This window comes from Typha angustifolia, chromosome 12, assembly GCF_048772165.1.
Source record: "Typha angustifolia cultivar Huaian chromosome 12, ASM4877216v1, whole genome shotgun sequence".
NCBI lineage: Eukaryota > Viridiplantae > Streptophyta > Magnoliopsida > Poales > Typhaceae > Typha > Typha angustifolia.
In genome coordinates, this window is record NC_133250.1 from 8737982 (window position 1) to 8760809 (window position 22828).

At 38.2% G+C, this 22828-nt stretch overlaps 3 protein-coding genes across 6 annotated transcripts; all 3 read left to right on the forward strand.

The window, feature by feature from the left end:
- Positions 1 to 556: 556 nt before the first annotated feature.
- LOC140771669 (disease resistance protein RPM1-like) lies at positions 557 to 4402 on the forward strand. Of its 2 annotated transcripts, none has more exons than XM_073113256.1 (3): positions 557 to 697; positions 1103 to 3957; positions 4190 to 4402. In XM_073113256.1, exon 2 carries the CDS (start codon positions 1182 to 1184, stop codon positions 3933 to 3935), a length of 2754 nt encoding a protein of 917 aa, XP_072969357.1. In that variant the 5' UTR covers positions 557 to 697; positions 1103 to 1181; the 3' UTR covers positions 3936 to 3957; positions 4190 to 4402. The 2 variants fall into 2 exon arrangements, with proteins under 2 accessions (XP_072969357.1, XP_072969358.1); XM_073113257.1 differs by having other exon boundaries at positions 1103 to 3936.
- Positions 4403 to 12435: 8033 nt separating this feature from the next.
- On the forward strand, positions 12436 to 15223 carry LOC140771672 (disease resistance protein RPM1-like). Its single transcript, XM_073113262.1, has 2 exons — positions 12436 to 14772; positions 14955 to 15223. The coding sequence occupies exons 1-2, from the start codon at positions 12460 to 12462 to the stop codon at positions 14955 to 14957; spliced, it is 2316 nt and encodes a 771-aa protein (XP_072969363.1). The 5' UTR covers positions 12436 to 12459; the 3' UTR covers positions 14958 to 15223.
- A 735-nt stretch (positions 15224 to 15958) lies between these two features.
- LOC140772701 (disease resistance protein RPM1-like) lies at positions 15959 to 22625 on the forward strand. Of its 3 annotated transcripts, none has more exons than XM_073114899.1 (5): positions 15959 to 16075; positions 16148 to 16232; positions 18781 to 21637; positions 22195 to 22251; positions 22350 to 22625. In XM_073114899.1, the coding sequence occupies exon 3, from the start codon at positions 18859 to 18861 to the stop codon at positions 21619 to 21621; it is 2763 nt and encodes a 920-aa protein (XP_072971000.1). In that variant the 5' UTR covers positions 15959 to 16075; positions 16148 to 16232; positions 18781 to 18858; the 3' UTR covers positions 21622 to 21637; positions 22195 to 22251; positions 22350 to 22625. The 3 variants fall into 3 exon arrangements, with proteins under 3 accessions (XP_072971000.1, XP_072970998.1, XP_072970999.1); XM_073114897.1 differs by having other exon boundaries at positions 15960 to 16075; positions 22210 to 22251; XM_073114898.1 differs by lacking the exons at positions 15959 to 16075; positions 16148 to 16232 and adding an exon at positions 17984 to 18361 and having other exon boundaries at positions 22210 to 22251.
- Positions 22626 to 22828: the final 203 nt, after the last annotated feature.

A 22828-nucleotide genomic window follows, 5' to 3' on the forward strand; every position in this document is an offset into this window, starting at 1 on the left:
TTTAGCTTGAGAATAAGATATAGTTTCCTCTAAAAGAAAACATAGATATAAATGTTTGATAGCATACAAGAATCTCCGACTATAATAATTGTAGGTTGTAATTGGTCTCAGGACGAATGTCACGTCGAACCCAAATTATCGTGGATCTTTATTACTCTGTCATGTCAAGCGATACCTGGGAGGCCACTGGTCACGTTTGTTCTCCCAAGCTTTATATAGGGGAAGTATGCACTTACTAGTTGATGAGGTTGCACTCCATTCTTTCTATTGATCATCTATATGTATTTATATATTACAATTTACAATTTATAGAAGCATATAAGGTGACATTCCTATTCCATACAAGAAATATATTTAAAGCAGATCTAATCATGCTTGAAATTACTGTACCAACTGTAATGCAAAGAGGGAATTTATTAGCTGTCATGATTAAGAACGCCAATAACTACGTTAGTGGCAGATTAGATGCAATTGTCTTAATCTTTTGAGGCATCTGATTCTTTTCCGTCAAAAAGATAAGAGGTATAGCGTTGTTCCTATGCCATCCATGGCATAATGAAAAGCAGAAAGGAAATCACACTTGAAGTTGAGTACTACTTTAGAGTGTTACCTGTTCCAGCGCAGCTTCAGCACCCTTGTAGAAGGAACTGAGATGTTATGGTTTCTGATCGACCATTAGAGAGCTGACCTTCATCTGGTACTTCCAATACGTCAGTTTTAGATGCAACGTCTGCCTTGTGTCATTTAATAGTTTTCTAGAATGATGATTTGTTGATTTTATTTTGGTAGTTTGTAGTCTAACTGAACTTATCTGGATCTTTTATTTGAGTCTCCATGATGTCTTTTATAAACTACCAAGTAAAGCTGTGTGATTTTAGTTGCACTATTCTATGATGACTTTCTTCTTTGTGATTTATTATTGCAAATTTCCTATCACCTCACACCTCCACCTCCTATCACATGTACGTATTCTAGTTGTTGTTTAGTACAAATTGACTGCATAAATCTTGACTTGGCTTAAGAAGATTTCTTGTATCCTAGATTCTAAGGATTCGAGTGTCATACTCCACTCGACTAACTCTCGCTTTTCATATAATTGCAGTATAACAGTGCTGAAGCAATTTCTTTTTAGCATTCGAGCTCCTTAAAAAAAAAAAAAATCTGAAAATAGGAGAGCAAATATGGCGGAAGCTTCGGTGTTTCTTGTGCTAAACAAGATTGGTGCTTCCTTGGCTGAATCAGCAACGTCTAGAATAACCTCCAAGCTAGTAGAAGACATATCCGTTGTGAGAGAAGTTGACAGCAGTATAAAGAATATTGAGAGTGAATTTGTGGTTATGAAAGCCTATTTAAGTCAAGCAGATGTACATAAAGGCAATAAGAAAACCTTTGAGGCCTGGTTGGAACTTTTAAGAAAGGTAGCATACGAGGTTGAGGACACCATCGATGAGTATGCATATCTCACTGGGCGACAACAGGCAAACAGGAAGACGAGGTTTTTTAGGAAAACCTTTCCTTATTCCAAGAATAATGTTGCATTGCGCGATATCGCAGATCAGCTTAAAAAAATCGAAGCCCGTCTTCAGAACCTCACAAATATGAAAAAAAGATATGACATTTCAATAACTGAAAGAGGAGGAGGTAGCAACCTAACTAATTATGCTCATGGGGAGCAGCATGTATCAGAATCTTCATACCTTACTAGTGAAGATGAAATTGTAGGTTTTGGGAAAGAAACCCAAGATCTGATTAAGTTGTTGACAGATGGGAAGCAAGGTCGTGCAATTATTTCCATCTATGGCATGGGGGGATTGGGTAAAACAACTCTTGCAAGAAGCATTTACAAAAATGAAACAACTAAAAGGCACTTTGGCTGCCGTGCATGGGTATCTGTCTCCCAAAATTTCCATGTTGATGATTTATTGAGAAGAATAGCAAAGAAATTCTTCGAAAAAAATCAGGCAATTTCAAAAGACATTGACACCAAGGATCATACCAAATTGGTGGAGACAGTTAAAAGCCATCTGCAGGGAAGAAAGTACTTGATTGTCTTGGATGACGTATGGAACAAAGAAGCATGGTCACTTTTAGAACGTACATTCGTAGAAAACAATTGCGGAAGTAGAGTAGTCATTACAACTCGGAGTGAAGATGTGGCCTCATTAGCAGAGGACGACTGTATAAAGAAGCTAAGAACTCTATCGGAGAAGGAAGCATGGGATCTCTTCTGTAAAAAGGCCTTTGTGAGACTAGATGGAGAAAGATGCCCTGAAAGTCTCAAGAATTGGGCCGACAAGATTGTGAAGAAGTGCCAAGGCTTGCCACTAGCTATAATAGCTATTGGCAGTCTCCTCTCCTACAGAAAAAAGGAGGAACAAGAGTGGAGATCATTCTGCGAGCATCTTAATTGGCAACTAGAAAATAACCGAGAGCTGAATGGGGTGGCAAATAGGGTTCTAAATCTCAGCTTCATTGATCTACCAAGCTATCTGAAGAATTGCTTCCTATACTGTGGCCTATTCCCTGAACATCATATTATTACGAGAAAATGGTTAATCAGGCTATGGATAGCTGAAGGATTCATTGAGGAGAGGGGATCAGGGATGACGATGGAGGAAGTGGCTGAAGACTACCTTAAGGAACTCGTGCATAGGTGTTTGTTACAAGTAGTGGAAAGGAATGACTTTGGAAGGGTTAAACTGCTTCAAATTCATGATATTGTTAGAGAAGTAACTCTAGCAAGATTGAGGAAAGAGATGTTTGGAATTGCATATAACAATCAAGAGGTAATAAAGTTGGGAGATGAAGATCGGCGTGTATCCATTCAGAAAGGCACTAAAACCTTGCAACCTAGCGTAAGTTCACGACGGCTTCGCTCCTTTTTGTTCTTTGGTGGGAAATTATCGTCTTCTTGCATACAAACTGTTTCATCCAGCTTCAGATTGTTAAGGGTTCTCTCTCTTAGATCTGCCAATATTGATAGGGTGCCCGATGTTGTGGCTGACTTATTTAATTTGCACTATCTGGATTTAGGACATACCAAAGTGAAGAATATCCCCACATCGTTGAGGAAGCTTCTGAACCTACAAACATTGGATATCAGGGCAACTTCTGTAGAGAAGTTGCCGAATGAAATTTCCATGTTACAGAAGCTAAGGCACCTGTTGGCGTCCCATCATTATGACTGGGAGTGTACAACTTTTGATTGCTTCCATGGTGCATCAGTTTCCGATGATATAAGCAGTTTAAGAAGTTTACAAACTTTATATGGTATAGAATCCAGCAGAGTTCTAGTTCAGAAGATTGGAAGCTTGACACAGCTAAGAACCCTCTATATCATGAAGGTGCGACGAGACTATTGTGAAGAACTGTGGGACTCCCTCGCAAAGATGCCACTCCTCAGTAGCTTGGGCCTTGCTGCAAGTAACCTAGATGAAATTCTTAATCTGGAAAAGTTAAAACCTCTACCAAATCTGCAAAAACTAAAGTTGAGAGGGAGGTTGGAGGAAGTGGTGTTGCCCTCCATATTTAGCAGCTTTGGAAATCTTAGAGAGTTAGTAATGGGGTGGTCTGGACTACGGGAAGATCCGATTGCTGCCTTGTCTATCATGTCTAACCTTGTTACACTTAATCTTTGCATGGTGTATGATGGACAGGTTTTGGCCTTTCAAACAGGATGGTTCCCTATGCTTAAGTACCTGTGTTTAGCTGGTATGCAACAACTTGCTTGGATTAACGTAGAGGATGGTGCAATGAAGAGCCTACAGACTCTGGAGCTTACCGGATTACAGAATCTGAAGATGGTACCCGAAGGTGTTAAATACCTTAAATCAATCCAAGATATGTACCTAAGGGATATGCCAAAAGCGTTCATAGAGAGGCTAGAAGGAAGTGATCGGGAGATCGTTCACCACATTCCCAACATTGTTTATTAAGGTTGATCTAATTCTCTTATAGGTACGTTTCATATTTTTCCAAGGATTGAAAGAAAATTTTCAGTGCACATGCGCATCAGACAAAGATCATAGCAATTTACTGATTTTTCCATCATATATATATATATATATATATATATATATAAAATTACGAGCTCTATTAGTTCCATAATTTTCTGTCTTTCTTCTTTTTATATTGCTTTTGATGTTCATTACTTCACCCTTTAAATTCTAATAAAGAGTTCATGTTTCAGTGAGTATTGCCTTGATCTCAATGAGTAATCTGGAGCTCTTGTGGATTATGCGCTGAAAAATACCTCATGTCAGCATTATATGTGTGTGGATTCGTCTGTATCTGGCTTGTTTGCTGCGTTATCTGTTGTGTGATTTTTATCAGTCTACTTTATGCCACCAATAAGAGCAAAGAACTCAATTACAATTGTTACAAATAAGTACTCTATGTAATATGTGGAAAAATGAATAGTTTGTTCAATTTTCTTCTCTTTTCTACATTAATTTTAGCAATGTTTCAATCTCTGTTATCTTTGCCACCGCATTGCTTCTTATAATGTTTTTTAGCTGTATTTTGCTGAACCCTTGTGTTTGAACAGCAGTTTGGGTTCAGCAGTATTTTTATTGAGCGTGCCCTGCGGCCGTTTAAACGCCCCACAGAAAAGCTCAATTTTGAGCCAACCCTATAAATACTAAAATGAGTTTTTAGAGCTTGAGTAGTTGAGAGAATATTTATGAGATTGAGCCATCATTATATTAAGAGTAATTAGAGTTACTAAACTCTTTATAATTGAGAGATTTTTGTATAGTGAAGAATATTGCTCCGACAGTGAATGTAGGCATATCGCCGAATTACATAAATCTTGTCTCCCTTTTTTTTCTGTTGTCTCTATTGCTTTCATATTTGTAATTACTTGCATTAGAATGCCTAATACGTGATTAGAACTTGTTTATTGTTATTTTATCATTATTAGCACCATATTAGAGTTTTTCTAAACTTCTATTGGTCTTCCCATTACTATTTCAATTTTAGTATTTGGAGGTAAGGTTTTTCTTCCACTTCTTTCACCCATTGAGGTATTTGCACAACAAAAAGGATTTATGATACTCATTTGCTAGTATTTTTGTTAGATAATCAGTAGACTCAACAAAATAATAATAATAATAATTTCAGGAAAGAATTTAACTACTTGCAATATTAGCTCAAATTTACATGTTCCACGAGACATCAAAAGAGAGAAATACTATAAAATAATTTATTGATTGGAATTGATCGGAAGCATGTTAAGCACATCCCCCACATTGTTCATCGCCAAAATCTAATTCTCCCGTAGGTAAGCTTCATATTTTCCAATAATATATACATGAAAGAAAATTTTCATCGCACTTACATGTCAAACAAATATTGTAAAATTCACTGATTTTTCAGTCAGGCAGATGAAAGAAATATTTTGGATTCAATTGTTCATGGAGATTTGTTATTCTTACTCGTGAAAGTTATAGATTCTTGTAGAGTTTCTACTGCTCATAATTTTCGATGCAGCAAAACTAACCACCAGCGCTGCTTTTCTGTCCATTGACCTGAAACTGAGGTTGCGATTAACATCCGCATACGTAGTAGTTTCCTCTTCATTTAACTTATTCATAATGGTTTCCTGTGATTACTCTTCTCCTCATTTTTACTATGTATAACAAATTATTCACTTTGTATGCCCTTTTGGATTAAACATTTGCTGGATATGCAGTGTTCCTCTTCTTTTTTGACTCGACAGGTAGACAATCCATCTAGAATCATAAAGTTACAAGCTCTAGTAGTTGCAGAATTTTCCTCTTTCTCGCTTCTGATATATTTAATTATGATGTTCACACTTTAACCAAAGTGTTGATGTTTCGGCAACCATTGCCATGGTTTCTAGAAGGAAAGTAAGTACATCAAGTAAGTGTATCCTCTACTATTTGCCAACTTATGGACATCAATATGGTACACTTGTTATATACCTATCGTTGCACTTCGTTTTGTATCACAGTAAGTGTTGATCTCAGTGAGTAATCTGGAGCTCTCATGGAGCATGCACTGAAAAGTATCTCATGTCAGCATTATTTGTACGTGGAGCGTTCTCGATCTTGCCGTCGTATTTGGCTTTTATATAATTGAGTTATTTATTGTATGGCTTGTTTAATGAACACATGATAAAATTGTCACAACAAAGTACTTTATGTAATATGTGGACTAATGACTAATCTGTTCCATTTGTTTTCTAGATACATTACGTGAGGAATATTTTCATCTTTGTTATCTACGTATGATTTAAGTTATGGTCATTTCTGTTCATCACCACATTTTTTTGAAATATTTATTTTCTTTACATCTTTGAACATCTTGGTGTAGTTGTTCCCCGATAAAAGAAAGAAAGAAAGAAAATATATATTTTACAATCTATAGTTAGGCTTAAATTTATTTCAGCTCTCTTATAGTGTTATTTGTATCATTTTACATCTTATGGTTATATTAAAATTAAAACTTGTTATTTTTTTTCATCATATTTGAGGTCTATTTAAATATACTTATTAGAGACATATTATAGAAAATCAAATAAACTTTTCATTGTATCTAAAATAATATAAATTGAATTTTTAATAACAATATATATATATATATATATATATATATTTAGTATACTTATCATGTGAAATTTGATCGGTATTAATCGACATGTAGGTTGATCAATATAAAAATAAAATAAAAAATAATGATTTTAATTTAAATATAACCAATAAAAGTAGATTACCTCAATTGAAATTAGTGGGTGTGAAATAAATTTTGGTGTGAGAATAAAATATAGTTTCTGTTACGATTCGATTCGACTATGTGGGTTACAATTCGATTCGACTATGTGGGTTAAGTTGAGTCAAGTTCGAGATCAGTTAAGTCCGAGACCAGTCAAGTTAGTTATTTAGCTTTATCTTAATATTTTAAATTTTTAAAAAAATTGGATAATCCGCATGTGGATTCATTTGCTAGTAATTTTTACTCCAATAAATAGGAGTGAACATGTGTTTAATAAGATCATGGAATGAGTCTGAATTTAGCCAAATATTTTTATCATCTTTATCTTTTACTTTAGCTGTTATATTGCTTTTATCTTTCTAAGAGTAGATCATAGCCGTAGAACCTTCAAAATTTTCAAACCCTAGACACCACCTTACTTCAACAGCCATCCAACCCTACGGCTATCTACCACCACCCTTGGCCATCTACCACCTTCCGACCCCATTCTAATCTACCTCCACTGTTTTATTTTTTATTTTTCATCTCGACTCCAATTTAGGTAAAACTATGGCCATTAGAACCCTAACTCATGAGGCCACCACCACCTAAATTTTTATAATTGCCTTACATTCGGATCACTTTAAATCTGGTTGTTAACATTGATATCAAAGCCGACGTTCCTCGGACGATGGTTAACACGCAATCCAAGACGAACGAGGAAGGAGAGACCATGAAGGGTTAGGAACTCATCTCTATTCCGGTGAGAGTATCTCTGGCATCCCCTCCACCATGAGCAAATGTCAACGATGAGCCACCAGCATGAGCAAAGGCATTTTTTAAAGAATTTTCGGTTGAGTCGAAGGAGAACGCGAAGGAGATCAAAATCACTCTCAAGGACTTGATCTAGACCTTGATAGAAGTCGTACTAGTCATCCTCAACCAACCTGTGTCGCTAGCGCTACTGGCCATGATGAAATCTGTCCAACTGCGGCTAGAAAACTCCATTATTGAGAGAGGTGGAGGGGAGGCCCAAATCGCAACACAACTCCTCCTGCCACGGTGGAGGCCCCTCCACCATCACAGGCACGCACTGTCGCTCTTGTCATAACGGAGATGCCGCCAGTGCAAAGGCCTTGACCATCTTCCTCACCTGTGGTGGAAGCTAGGGCCGAAAACCCTAGCTTTCCACCACCGGAGATCCATCCCCCACCGGCCCCAACCGCCACATCCACTCGCTTCATCGGACCAACCGCACCCGAGACGTGACCTCCGTTCATGGCAACAATCGCTGGAAGACTGCCGACAACATCGGTTCTCGCTGCAACAAACCCACCATTGGTGGCCGCGGGTCTGGCACTCCCACAACCACCGATGACCATGGTTAGCTTCATCAGGCTGACTACAGGCCAGTGGTGGCCATTGACAATCGTCAAGTGTTCGAACCCGACAGCCACAATCGCGAGAAGCTGCCCCTACATCGAGACAGCTCCTCCATGGCTTCTTGCCGCCAGTGCTCCCATGTAGTGGGGCCACAAGCTTCTTCCATTACCGCCAGGCGCTAGTGGACTCGCCAGCGATGTGCCATGGCCGCCGTTGCAGCCACTCGAACTCGAGCTCGATAATTGGTTTTCACCGCCGAGCTTGGAACCCATGAACATGACCCCGAGCACAAGTACGAGCTCAAAGATGAATGGTGAAATGACCCGGTGGGCCCGCGTCATCAGACTGAGCTAAACCTACATGTAGCCCGGGTGCGTCATGAGCAGAACCCATGAGCCTATGACCCACGTGACTAGCCTCGACCACGAGGTCACTTCACTAGCAATGACAGACCACATTTTGGGATCCAAGCTCGGACCGTCAAGCTTGATTTTTCAAAATTATCTAAAGGAGACCCGCTAGATTGGACATATCTAGCGGAGTAGTTTTTCACGTATCATGGCATTCCCGACCACCAAAAGATCCAGCTAGCCTCATTCCACTTGGAGGGCGTGATAATTAGGTGATACCAGGTGATACTAGTCGGTTGAGCGGACTCGACTATTCAAGTCTTTGAAGGACTTTGCGGATGCTATTTGTGCTCGATTCGGTCCGACCCAGTACGAGGACTTTCAAGCCCTATCGTCTAAGCTAACTTAGTCAACAACTGTTCGAGCTTACTGGGAGAAATTCGAGCGGATATGCAACTGAGTCACTAGCTAGTCTGATTTGGCCCTAAAGAGTACTTTCATTAGTGGGCTCAAGCCTACCATTTAGGCTGAGGTCAAGGCTTTAAGGCCCACAACTTCTGATGAGGCCTTCTTCTTAACTGTTTTGATGGAGTCCAAGTTGGATTAGTTAAACCAGATCCGCAAGAAGGAGAGAAGAAAGACAGCCCAAGCCCATGACCCATTAGAGATGGCAATTGCCCCAACTTAGCTTGCATCGATGGTTCAGCCTAACTGACAGATGATGTCATGCTACTTTATATCCAATGACTTGGAAGAGTGCCAAAGAAAAGGCTTGTGTTTTTTACTATGATGATCGATTTACCCTCGGTCATAAATGCAAGCGCCAACCAGCTCATGTCATGTTCTTAGGCAGACTCGATAAAGACGAACTTGAATCCACTGATTGGCACGACAAGTTGTATGAGTACAAGAATGTAAAAGACTAGTCATCTTGAGAACAAGGTGTTGGAAGCATGGTGAACTATTACGATTCCGTCATATGGGTTAAGTTGAGTCAAGTCGAGTCGAGTCAAGTTAGTTATTTAGCTTTATCTTAAAGTTTTAAATTTTAAATAAGTCGGATAATCCGCATGTGGATCAATCCGCTAGGAATTTTTACTCCTATAAATAGGAGTGGACATGTGTTTGATAAGATCATTGAATCTGAGTTTAGCCAAATATTTCTTATCGTATTTATCTTTTATTTTAGCTGTTATATTACATTTATCTTTCTACAAATAGATCATAGTCGTAGAATCTCCAAAGCTTTCAATTCATAGTCACCATATTTTTCCAGCAGCCACCCTACCTTACGGCCGTCCATCACTCTTCGATGACCGTCGCAACGTCAGATATTTACCGTTCTATACGTTTTAACCTTTACCGTTCTATACGTTTTAACCTATCTCCACTGTTTTATTTTTTTTACTTTTTATCTCGATCTCTCATTTAGATGAAACCAGAGTCATTAGAATTTTAACTCACAAAACCACAACTATTTAAATTTTTATAATTTTCGTACTTCAGGATCGCTCATAATTTGATTCGTAATTGTTTTTCATAGAAAAATAGGTCCCACAACGAATGTCACTTCATGTACCACTCCCAAATTATTGCAGATTTTATTACTCTTTGTCATGTCAAGCGATACCTGGAAGGCCACTGGTCACGTTTCTTCTCCCAAGCTTTATAAAGGGGAAGTATGCACTCACTAGTCTATATGTATTTATAGATTACAATTTACAATTTATAGACGCAGATGAGGTAACATTCCTATTCCATACAAGAAATATATTTAAAGCAGATCTAATCATACCTGAAATTACTGTACCAACTGTCATGCAAAGAGGGAATTTATTAGCTGTCATGATTAAGAATGCCAATTACTACGTTAGTGGCAGATTAGATGCAATTGTCTTAATTTTTTGAGGCATCTGATTCTTTTCCGTCAAAAAGATAAGAGGTATAGTGTTGTTCCTATGCCATCCATGGCATAATGAAAAACAGAAAGGAAATCACACTTGAAGTTGAGTACTACTTTAGAGTGTTACCTGTTCCAGCGCAGCTTCAGCACCCTTGTAGAAGGAACTGAGATGTTATGGTTTCTGATCGACCATTAGAGAGCTGATCTTCATCTGGTACTTCCAATACGTCAGTTTTAGATGCAACGTCTGCCTTGTGTCAATTAATAGTTTTCTAGAATGATGATTTGTTGACTTTTTTGGTAGTTTATAGTCTAACTGACCTTATCTGGATCTTCTATTTGAATTTCCATGATTTTTTTATATATACACTACCAAGTAAAGCTGTGTGATATTAGTTGCAATCTTCTATGATGACTTTCTTCTTTGTGATTTATTAATTCAAATTTCCTATCACCTCAGACCTCCACCTCCCATCACATGCACAATTCTAGTTGTTGTTTAGTACAAATTGACTGCATAAATCTTGACTTGGCTTAAGAAGATTTCTTGTATCCTAGATTCTAAGGATTCGAGTGTCATACTCCACTCGACTAACTCTTGCTTTTCATATAATTGCAGTATAACAGTGCTGCAGCAATTTTTTTTTAGCATTCGAGCTCCTAAAAAAAAAAAAATCTGAAAATAGGAGAGCAAGTATGGCAGAAGCTTTGGTGTTTCTTGTGCTAAACAAGATTGGTGCTTCCTTGGCTGAATCAGCAACGTCTAGAATAACCTCCAAGCTAGTAGAAGACATATCCGTTGTGAGAGAAGTTGACAGCAGTATAAAGAATATTGAGAGTGAATTTGTGGTTATGAAAGCCTATTTAAGTCAAGCAGATGTACATAAAGGCAATAAGAAAACCTTTGAGGCCTGGTTGGAACTTTTAAGAAAGGTAGCATACGAGGTTGAGGACACCATCGATGAGTATGCATATCTCACTGGGCGACAACAGGCAAACAGGAAGACGAGGTTTTTTAGGAAAACCTTTCCTTATTCCAAGAATAATGTTGCATTGCGCGATATCGCAGATCAGCTTAAAAAAATCGAAGCCCGTCTTCAGAACCTCACAAATATGAAAAAAAGATATGACATTTCAATAACTGAAAGAGGAGGAGGTAGCAACCTAACTAATTATGCTCATGGGGAGCAGCATGTATCAGAATCTTCATACCTTACTAGTGAAGATGAAATTGTAGGTTTTGGGAAAGAAACCCAAGATCTGATTAAGTTGTTTTTTTTTTTTTATTGAAATAATATGATATTCAGCAAGCCGGATCCGGGCTAGCAGGCTAACCCGGATTGTCCGGGCACAAGATGGTACAAAGATCCGAGGGAAGAGGCCTGGCTGGGTCCAGCCCACCCAGGGCCCCTGCCTCCTTCCCCCGGCAAGCCGCCCAGTCGGCCACCCTATTTGCCTCTCTGAAAACAGCTAGTACAGTCCACTCCCTACACTCACTAAGTAGGCCATGGCATTCGTCCATGATGTTCCTAATGCACCACGGAGGAGCTTTCTCTCTCCGCAGGATTCCAGCGAGCTCCCGGGAGTCGACTTCCAGTGCTAACCGGCACACCTTGCCCACCGACCGGAGACCGAATCTGACCGCCCACGCTTCCGCATGTAATGCATTCTCATTCGGACACTGCTCCCATGCCAACTGGAGCACTTTGCCAGTCTCATCCCTGAGGACCATGCCAACACCCCCTTGATAGCTGTCTGCAACGAAGGACCCATCAGTATTAAGCTTTAGCCAGCCGGCCTCCGGCGCTTGCCATTTGGCCTTCGCCCTACTCATGACCGCCTTCGCTACCGTCTCCTCCCTGGCATATTCTTTGGCCATTATCATCGCCCTTCCCACGGTTATCTTAGGTCTATCTCTCCCCCCACCGAAGGTGACCGTATTTCTTTGCTTCCATATAAACCACAACAATGAAGCGATGTAGGCCTTCACTTTCCCATCTTCCGCTTGGCTTGCACTCCAGGTCGTAGTCAGCCAGCTCTCCTCCACCGGTGCCACTAGCCCCCCCATGCAGGCCTGCAGTTCATCCCAGCACTCGATGCTGTATCTGCATGAGAAGAACAAATGATCTATGGTTTCATCATGCACCTCACACAAAGCACACAGCCCCCCGTGTCTCAGGCCTAAACCACCGAGCCAGGCTTTGGTGGGCAGATCTGATTAAGTTGTTGACAGATGGGAAGCAAGGTCGTGCAATTATTTCCATCTATGGCATGGGGGGATTGGGTAAAACAACTCTTGCAAGAAGCATTTACAAAAATGAAACAACTAAAAGGCACTTTGGCTGCTGTGCATGGGTATCTGTGTCCCAAAATTTTCAGGTTGATGATTTATTGAGAAGAATAGCAAAGAAACTCTTCGAAGAAAGTCAGACAACTTCAAAAGACATTGACACCAAGGATCAAAACAAATTGATGGAGACAATTAAAAGCCATCTGCAGGGAAGAAGGTACCTCATTGTCTTGGATGACGTGTGGAACAGAGATGCCTGGACATGTTTAAAAGATACAGTCGTAGAAAACAATTGCGGAAGTAGAGTAGTCATTACAACTCGGATTGAAGGTGTGGCCTCATTAGCAGAGGACAACCGTATAGTGAAGCCAAGAACTCTATCAGAGAAGGAAGCATGGGATCTCTTCTGTAAAAAAGCCTTTGTGAGACTAGATGGAGAAAGATGCCCTGAAAGTCTCAAGAATTGGGCCGACAAGATTGTGGAGAAGTGCCAAGGCTTGCCACTAGCTATAATAGCTATTGGCAGTCTCCTCTCCTACAGAGAAAAGGAGGAACAAGAGTGGAGATCATTCTGCGAGCATCTTAATTGGCAACTAGAAAATAACCCAGAGCTGAATTGGGTGGCAAATAGGGTTCTAAATCTCAGCTTCATCGATCTACCAAGCTATCTGAAGAATTGCTTCCTATACTGTGGCCTATTCCCTGAAGATGATATTATTACGAGAAAACGGTTAATCAGGCTATGCATAGCTGAAGGATTCATTGAGGAGAAGGGGCCAGGGATAACGATGGAGGAAGTGGCTGAAGACTACCTTAAGGAACTCGTGCATAGGTGTTTGTTACAAGTAGTGGAAAGGAATGACTTGGGAAGGGCTAAAGTGTTTCAAATTCATGATGTTGTTAGAGAAATAACTCTAACAAGATCAAGGAAAGTGATGTTTGGTATTGCATATGACAATCCAGAGGTAATAGAATTGGGAGAAGAAGCTCGGCGTGTATCCATTCATAAAGGCAGTGAAACCTTGCAACCTAGCGTAAGTTCACGACGGCTTCGCTCCTTTTTGTCGTTTGACAAGCAATTATCATCTAGTTCCATACACGATGTTTCGTCCAACTTCAAATTATTAAGGGTTCTCTCTCTTAGATCTGCCAATATTGATAGGGTGCCCAATGTGGTGGCTGACTTATTTAATTTGCACTATCTGGATTTAGGACATACCAAAGTGAAGAATATCCCCACATTGTTGGGGAAGCTTCTGAACCTACAAACGTTGGATCTCAGGGCAACTTGTGTAGAGAAGTTGCCGAACGAAATTACCATGTTACAGAAGCTAAGGCACCTGTTTGTGTCCCATCATTATGACTGGGAGTGTACAACTTTTGAATGCTTCGGTGGTGCATCAGTTTCCGATGATATATGCAGTTTAAGATGTTTGCAAATTTTATATGGTATAGAACCCAGCAGAGTTTTAGTTCAGAAGATTGGAAGCTTGACACAGCTAAGAACCCTCTATATCATGAAGGTGCGACGAAGCTACTGTGAAGCACTGTGGGCCTCCCTCTCAAAGATGCCACGCCTCAGTAGCGTGGGCCTTTTCGCAAGTAACCAAGATGAAATTCTTAATCTGGAAAAGTTAAAACCTCTACCACATCTGCAAAAACTAAAGTTGAGAGGGAGATTGGAGGAAGGCGTGGTGTCATCCATATTTAGCAGATTTGGAAATCTTAGGGAGTTAGTAATGGGGTGGTCTGGACTACGAGAAGATCCGATTGTTGCCTTGTCTATCATGTCTAACCTTGTTACACTTAATCTTTGGGCGGTGTATGATGGACAGCGTTTGGCCTTTCTCGCAGGATATTTCCCTAAGCTTAAGTACCTGTGTTTAGCTGATATGCAACAACTTGCTTGGATTAACATAGAGGATGGTGCAATGAAGAGCCTACAGACTCTAGAGCTTACTGGATTAAAGAATCTGAGGATGGTACCCGAAGGTATTAAATACCTTAAATCTATCGAAGATATGTACTTAAGGGATATGGCAGCAGTGTTCACAGAGAGGCTAGCAGGAAGTGATCGGGAGATCGTTGACCACATTCCCAACATAACAAACTATGATCTAATTCTCACACAGGTACGTTTCATATTTTCCCAATGATATACATGAAATAAAATTTTCATTGCACATGCGCATCAGACAAAGATCATAGCAATTTACTGATTTTTCCATCATTTATACATATATATATATATATATAATTACGAGCTCTAGTAGTTCCATAATTTTCTGTCTTTCTTCTTTTGATATTGTTTCAGTGAGCATTGGCTTGGTCTCAATGAGCAATCTGGAGCTCTTGTGGAGCTAGCATGCGCTGGAAAACACCTAATGATAGCATTATATGTGTGTGGATTCGCCTGTCTACTGTATTTGGCTTATTTACTGTGTTATCTGTTGTGTGATTTTTATCAGTCTACTTAATGCCACCAATAAGAGCAGAGAACTCAATTACAGTTGTTACAAATAAGTACTCTATGTAATCTGTGAAAAAATGAATAATCTGTTCCATTTTCTTCTCTTTTTTACATTAATTTGAGTAATGTTTCAATCTCTGTTATCTTCGCCACCGCATTGTTTCTTATCATGCTTTTTTCGATATATTATGATGAGTATAAAACTAGCAAGCATATAAAAGTTCATCTAGACTTTTGCCAAAGTTGACCTTCCAGTGCTACCTTAAAATTAGCCAGCATATAAATGAACTACTCTATCAAATGAATGATTCTGCAAGTATTTTTGTTAGGAAAGAATTTAACTACTTGCAATATTAGCTCGAATACTTGCTCTACATGTTCCACAAGACATCAAATGGGAGACATACTATCAAATAATTCATTGCTTAATATTCTTCCCAAGCTGTCTTTTTATATAATGAGAGGACTCTCATAGCAAGTGGGTCGTCATATTATATTCCCATTGCGTGCCAAGAGTTAGTCAATCTAGGCTGGCGGTTGTTGCGGGGTCTTCCAAATATTGCAAGTTAAATTTGGCACGAGGGACCATGCAACCACACTGCAAAATTGAATAATTCCTTATTATATGAGAGGCATAGTCCAATTAAACAGTCTTCTTCATCTCTCTCTCCCTTTTTTTTTTTTGAATAGTTGGTAATTAACAATAACAGTCCTAACAAATTAAAAATCCTAGACATGATTTCCTATACACAAGCTTGTTCTAATAAAATATGCAGAATAATAAAGAACAAATTGCTAGCTATATTTCTTACGGAAAAACACAGTCTCCATTGTTTCACAAAAAGTATATTCTAACTCTTTTGTTTAATATTTATAATAAAGAACTCCTCCTACCTTGTTGCTCCAAAGCTATCAAGATGGCATCATCTTTGAGGCGTTTGATCCTTTTTCCTAAAAGTTAAGAGGTATGCTGTTCTTTTTAGCAATTCACTGTTCAAGTTGAGTAGTACTTCACGGTCTTACCTATTACACCGCAGCTTCAGCAATCAGCACCCATGTAGAAGGAACTGTGAGATACTATGGCTTCTGTTCTTCAAACCTTGGAAAGCTGATCTTCATCTGGTATGATTTATTATTATTTCCTCATTAGAGTGAGTGATTGTCTCACAGGCTATCTAAACAAAGTATTAAGTCTCTGACCTTTCCCTAAATGCCCTACAAAGGCTATTGTTTCCGATAGACTTTTGATGAGCAAAAAACCATCATTTACAATAATTTTTCTTTGGTTCGACTTAATTTCATGGTTTCTACTGAAATTTTCTAATTTGCGATGGTTTTTCTTTCGGCTATTGTTAAACCGCAGCTCGTTTGCCATAATTTTTTCTGGATATACTCTGCTTATTGAATTTAGGGAATGTATCTTATCTATTTTGCAAATTATACTCGGTCTTTAAGAATTTTATAATCTGATCTTTTATTTTTTCTTATAATTTTTATTTAATATCTTGGGTTAACTTAACATAATTACAACGAACAGAATGATACCAACAAAAGAATATTCTATTATAATACACTGAATCATTTATAAAACATCTTAATTACTCATGTCTCCTTCATCTTCTCATTCTCTCACATCTATTCCATCATCCTCACCACATCTTCATGTCTAAGCCGGAGGTTTTCATTCTTAATATAAAGTCGATTGAGATGCTTGGCTTCCTTGATCTTCTCTTGTGAACCCTCGGGGCGATGATACGTAGAAGAGGAGAAAAGGAAAGATAAAGAAGAAAGAAAAACAGGAGATGGCTGAGGGAAAATGAAGGAAGATGATGGACGGATAGTAATTTAATTAATATTAATTAGTTAAATAATCCTATGGTGTTAAAAAAATTATAGAAAAAAGAGAGTCAATTACAAAATCCTCAAAAATAAGGTACGAAATAACAAAATAAATAATAATGTGTAATTTGTAAAATGCCTTTAAATTATATCTATAGAAACACGAAGCAAGCCAACCTTGGCTTGGCACAATAGACAGCACAGCCGGAACTCTTTCTAGTACACTAGATGACTTTAATGTAGGGCTTTCAAATAATAAAGATATGATAAAAAAAATTATTATCTGAAATTCAATTAGTATTATTTTAATATATTGAAAAAATTATTCAATTATCTATACCTTTGTTTCTAAAGTATTTTCAAATTTGACCTATAAATTGATTAAATACAATTAAAAAATAATAGTTTTAATTTAAATATAATTATAGGAGATTAAATTACCGCAATCAAAATTAGAGGGTGTGAGATGAATTTTAGCGTGAGAATAAAATTAGTTAAATAATTTAATTAATATCAATTAGTTAAATAATCCTATGGTGTTAAAAAAAATTATAGAAAAAAGAGAGTCAATTACAAAATCCTACGAAATAACAAAATAAATAATAATGTGTAATTTGTAAAATGCCCTTAAATTATATCTATAGAAACACGAAGCAAGCCAACCTTGGCTTGGCACAATAGACAGCACAGCATTTGGCAGCTCTCGAGCTGAGCCCAGCTCGCTCAAGCTCGGCTCATTTACACCCCCGGAACTCTTTCTAGTACACTAGATGACTTTAATGTAGGGCTATCAAATAATAAAGATATGATAAAAAAATTATTATCTAAAATTCGATTAGTATTATTTTAATATATTGAAAATTTTATTCAATTATCTATAGCTTTGTTTCTAAAGTATTTTCAAATTTGACCTATAAATTGATTAAATACAATTAAAAAATAATAGTTTTAATTTAAATATAATAATAGGAGATTAAATTACCTCAATCAAAATTAGAGGGTGTGAGATGAATTTTAGCGTGAGAATAAAATACAGTTTCCCCTTAAAAATAAAGTATATATAAATTATTGATAGCACAATAAATGTAGGTCGTAATGGTCCCACGACAACTGCCATGTACCACTCCCAAATTGGGCAAATTAATGTGGATGTTTATCAGTCATTCTTCTCCCAAGCTTTGGTTATCGTTGTCTTTTGATGCATTTCATTCTTTTCCGTGAAAAAAAGATAAGATGTTTGGCGTTGTTCCTATGCCATCCATGGCATGATGAAAAGAAAGAAGAAAATCTCGCTTGAAGTTGAGTACTACTTTAGAGTCTTATCAGTTCCAGCGCAGCTTCAGCACCCATTGTAGAAGGAACTGAGATGTAATGGTTTCTGATCAACTATTAGAAAGCTGACATCCATCTGGGTACTTCCAATACATATGTTTTAGATGCAATGTCTACCTTGTGTCAATTAATAGTTTTCTAGATATATTCTAATGATGATTTGATGGTTTCTTGGTAGTTCATAGTGTAACTGGACTTATCTGGATCTTCTATTTGAATCTATATGAATTTTTCTATGAACTACCAAGTAAAGCTTTGTGATTTAAGTTGCAATCTTCTCTGTTTACGTTCTTCTTTGATTATTTACTCCTTCATCTGCTATTATTTCACAATCCCTATCATCTCACACCTCCCATCACATGCACAATTCTAGTTATTGTTTAGTATAAATTGACTGCATAAATCTTGACTTGGCTTAAGAAGATTTCTTGTGTCCTAGATTCGAGGATGCAAGTGTCATACTCCACTCAACTGATTCTTCCCATTCAAATAATTGCAGTGCAACAGTGCTGAAGCAATTTTTTTTTAGTATTCTGAGCTCCTAAAGAAAAAAGAATCTGAAATTAGGAGAGCAAATATGGCAGAAGCTTTGGTGTTTCTTGTGCTAAAAAAGATTGGTGCTTCCCTGGCTGAATCAGCAACGTCTACAATAACCTCCAAGCTAGTAAAAGACATATCCGTTCTTACAGAAGTAGACAACAGAATGAAGAATATTGAGAGTGAGTTTGTGGTGATGCAAGCCTACATAAGTCATGCAGATGTATGTAAAGCCAATAATAAAACCTTTGAGGCCTGGTTGGAACAATTAAGAAAGGTAGCATACGAGGTTGAGGATGCCATCGATGAGTATGCATATCTCACTGGGAAACAACAGACAAGCAGGAAGATGAGCTTTTTAAGGAAAACCTTTCCTTATTCCAGGAATAATGTTGCATTGCGCAATATTGCAGATCAGCTTAAACAACTCGAAGCCCGTCTTCAGAACCTCACAAGTATGAAAAATAGATATAGCATTTCAATTACTGAAAGAGGAGGAAGTAGCAACCTAAATAATTATGCTCACGGGGAGCAGCATGTATCAGAATCCCCTTACTTTACTAGTGAAGATGAAATTGTAGGTTTTGGAAAGGAAACCCAAAATCTGATTGAGTGGTTGACAGATGGGAAGCAAGGTCGTGCAATTATATCCATCTGTGGCATGGGGGGCTTGGGTAAAACAACTCTTGCAAGAAGCATTTACAAAGATGAAACAACTAAAAGACACTTTGAGTGTAGTGCATGGGTATCGGTCTCTCAAAGCTTTCAGGTTGATGATTTATTAAGAAGAATAGCGAAGAAACTCTTGGAAAAGAATCAGGCAATTCCAAATGACATTGACACCATGGATCATACCAAATTGGTGGAGACACTTCAAAGCCATCTGCAGGGAAGAAAGTACTTGATTGTCTTGGATGACGTGTGGAACAAGGAAGCATGGTCACTTTTAAAACGTACATTCGTAGAAAACAATTGCGGAAGTAGAGTAGTCATTACAACTCGGAGTGAAGACGTGGCCTCATTAGCAGACGAAGACCGTAAAATGAAGCTAACAACTCTTTCAAAAGAGGAAGCATGGGATCTCTTCTGTAAAAAGGCCTTTGAGAGACTAGATGGAAAGAGATGTCCTGCAAGTCTCAAGAATTGGGCCGACAAGATTGTGGAGAAGTGCCAAGGCTTGCCACTAGCTATAATAGCTATTGGCAGTCTGCTCTCCTACAAAGAAAAGGAGGAACAAGAGTGGAGATCATTCTGCAAGCAACTTAATTGGCAACTAGAAAATAACCCAGAGCTGAATTGGGTGGCAAATAGGGTTTTAAATCTCAGCTTCATCGTTCTACCAAGCTATCTGAAGAATTGCTTCCTATACTGTGGCCTATTCCCTGAAGATTATATGATTCAAAGAGAAGAGTTAATTAGACTATGGATAGCTGAAGGATTCATTGAGGAGAGGGGACCAGAGATAACGATGGAGGAAGTGGCTGAAGTCTGCCTTAGGGAACTCGTGCATAGGTGTTTGCTACAAGTGGTGGAAAGGAATGAGTCTGGTAGGATTGAAATTCTTCAAATTCATGATATTGTTAGAGAAGTAACTCTAACAAGATCGAGAAAAGAGATGTTTGGTATTGTACATGACAACCCAGAGGTAGTAAAATTGGGAGATGAAGCTCGGCGTGTATCCGTTCATAAAGGTAGTGAAACCTTACAACCTAGCATAGGTTCACGACAGCTTCGCTCCTTTTTGTTGTTTGACAAGCAATTATCATCTTCTTGCATACAAAATGTTTCATCCAACTTCAGATTATTAAGAGTTCTCTCTCTTAAATCAGCCAATATTGATAAGGTGCCCGATGTAGTGGCTGACTTATTTAATTTGCATTATCTGGATTTAAGCTATACTAAAGTGAAGAATATCCCTAGTTCGTTGGGGAAGCTTCTGAACCTACAAACATTGGATCTCAGGGCAACTTCTGTAGAGAAGTTGCCGAATGAAATTACCGTGCTACAGATGCTAAGGCACCTGTTTGTGTCCTGTTATTATGACTGGCAGTGTAGAACTTTTTATTGCTTTAGTGGTGCATCAGTTTCCGATGATATATGCAGTTTAAAAAGTTTACAAATTTTATCACATATAGAAGCCAGAAAAGTTTTAGTTCAGAAGATTGGAAACTTGACGCTGCTAAGAAATCTCTCTATCGTGAAGATGGAACGAAGCTATTGTGGAGCACTGTGGGCCTCCCTCACAAAGATGCCACACCTCAGTAGATTTGGCCTTGTTGCAAGTACCCCAGATGTAATTCTTAATCTGGAAACTTTAGAACCTCTACCAAGTCTGCAATCTTTGTACTTAAAAGGCAGGTTGGAGGAAGGGGTGGTACCCTCGATGTTTAGCAGCTTTGGAAAGCTTGGGGACTTAAGAATGGGGTGGTCTGGACTACGAGAAGATCCGCTTCCTGCCTTGTCTATCATGTCTAATCTTGTTGATCTTCACCTTTACAGGGTGTATGACGGCAAAGTAGTGTTGGCCTTTCTCGCAGGATGGTTCCCTAAGCTTAAGCACCTGTATTTAGCTGATATGCTGCAACTTGTTTGGATTCACATACAGGATGGCACAATGACGAGCCTACAGCATCTGCACCTTATTGGATTACAGAATCTGGGGACAGTACCGGAAGGTATTAGATACCTTAAATCAATCCAAAAGATGCACCTAAGGGATATGCCAGATGCGTTTATAACGAGGCTAACAACAATTGATTGGAAGCACGTTGAGCACATCCCCTCCATTCTTCATCTTCATTAATCTGATTCTCTCATAGGTAAGCTTCATATATTTCCAATAATATACATGAAAGAAAATTTTCATCGCACTTGCATGTCAGACAAATATTATAAAAATTCACTGATTTTTCAGTCAAGCAGATGAAAGAAATATTCTGGATTCAATTACTCATGGAGATTTGTTATCCTTACTCGTGAAAGTTATAGATTCTTGTAGAGTTTCAACTGCTCATAATTTTCGCTGCAGCAAAACTAACAACCAGGTCTGTTGTTCCAGTCCATTGACCTGAAACTGAGGTTGAGATTAACCTCCGCGTACGTAGTAATTTTCTCTACATTTAACTTATTCATAATGGTTCAAAATATATGTTTATCCCGTAGAACCTCATTGTTTCCTGTGATTACTCTTCTCCTCATTTCAACATATATGTTTACAGATTCTTGTAGAGTTTTCCTCTTCTTTTTTGGACTCGACATGTAGACCAGTTTTTCTGAATCCATGTAGAATCATATAGTTACAAGCTTTAGTAGTTCCAGAATTTTTCTCTTTCTCGCTTCTGATATATTTAATTATGATGTTCACACTTTAATCAAATCATTGATGTTTCAGCAACCATTGCCATGGTTTCCAGGAGGAAAGTAAGTACATCAAGTAAGTGTATCCTCTACTATTTGTCCACTTATGGACATCAATATGGTACACTTGTTGGTATTTACTTACTTATCATTGCCTTTCTTCTTGTATCACAGAAGCCTTGATCTCAGGGGAGTAATCTGGAGCTCTCATGGAGCATGCACTGAAAAAGTATGTCTCGTGGAGTCAATCTCGCCACCGTACTTGGCTTGTTTACTTAGCTATCTATTTGTATGTCTTGTTTCACGAACTCATGATAAAATTGTCACAAATAAGTACTTTTGTGTAATATGTGGACCAATGAATAATCTGTTCCATTTGTTGTATAGATACATTATGTATGTGAGGAATATTTCCCTTTGTTATCTATGTATGATTCTAGTTATGGTCATTGTCTGTTTATCACCACATTGTTTCTTGTCAGAGCTTTTTTTGCTTATGCAAAAGTGAGATACCTATCATATTATGCTACACACAAAACTATTATTAGTGTTCGAAATTTGGAATATGCTTCCCAGTTTACATTAGAAGGCTAATTCACTTGTGGAATAAAGTTAATTTTAGAAGAAATAATTTAATTTTTAATACTAGAAGA

Coding starts and splice junctions, on each gene's coding strand:
- LOC140771669 (XM_073113256.1), top strand. CDS start 1,182: ATGGCGGAAGCTTCGGTGTTTCTTGTGCTAAACAAGATTGGTGCTTCC.
- LOC140771672 (XM_073113262.1), top strand. CDS start 12,460: ATGAGAAGAACAAATGATCTATGGTTTCATCATGCACCTCACACAAAG.
- LOC140772701 (XM_073114899.1), top strand. CDS start 18,859: ATGGCAGAAGCTTTGGTGTTTCTTGTGCTAAAAAAGATTGGTGCTTCC.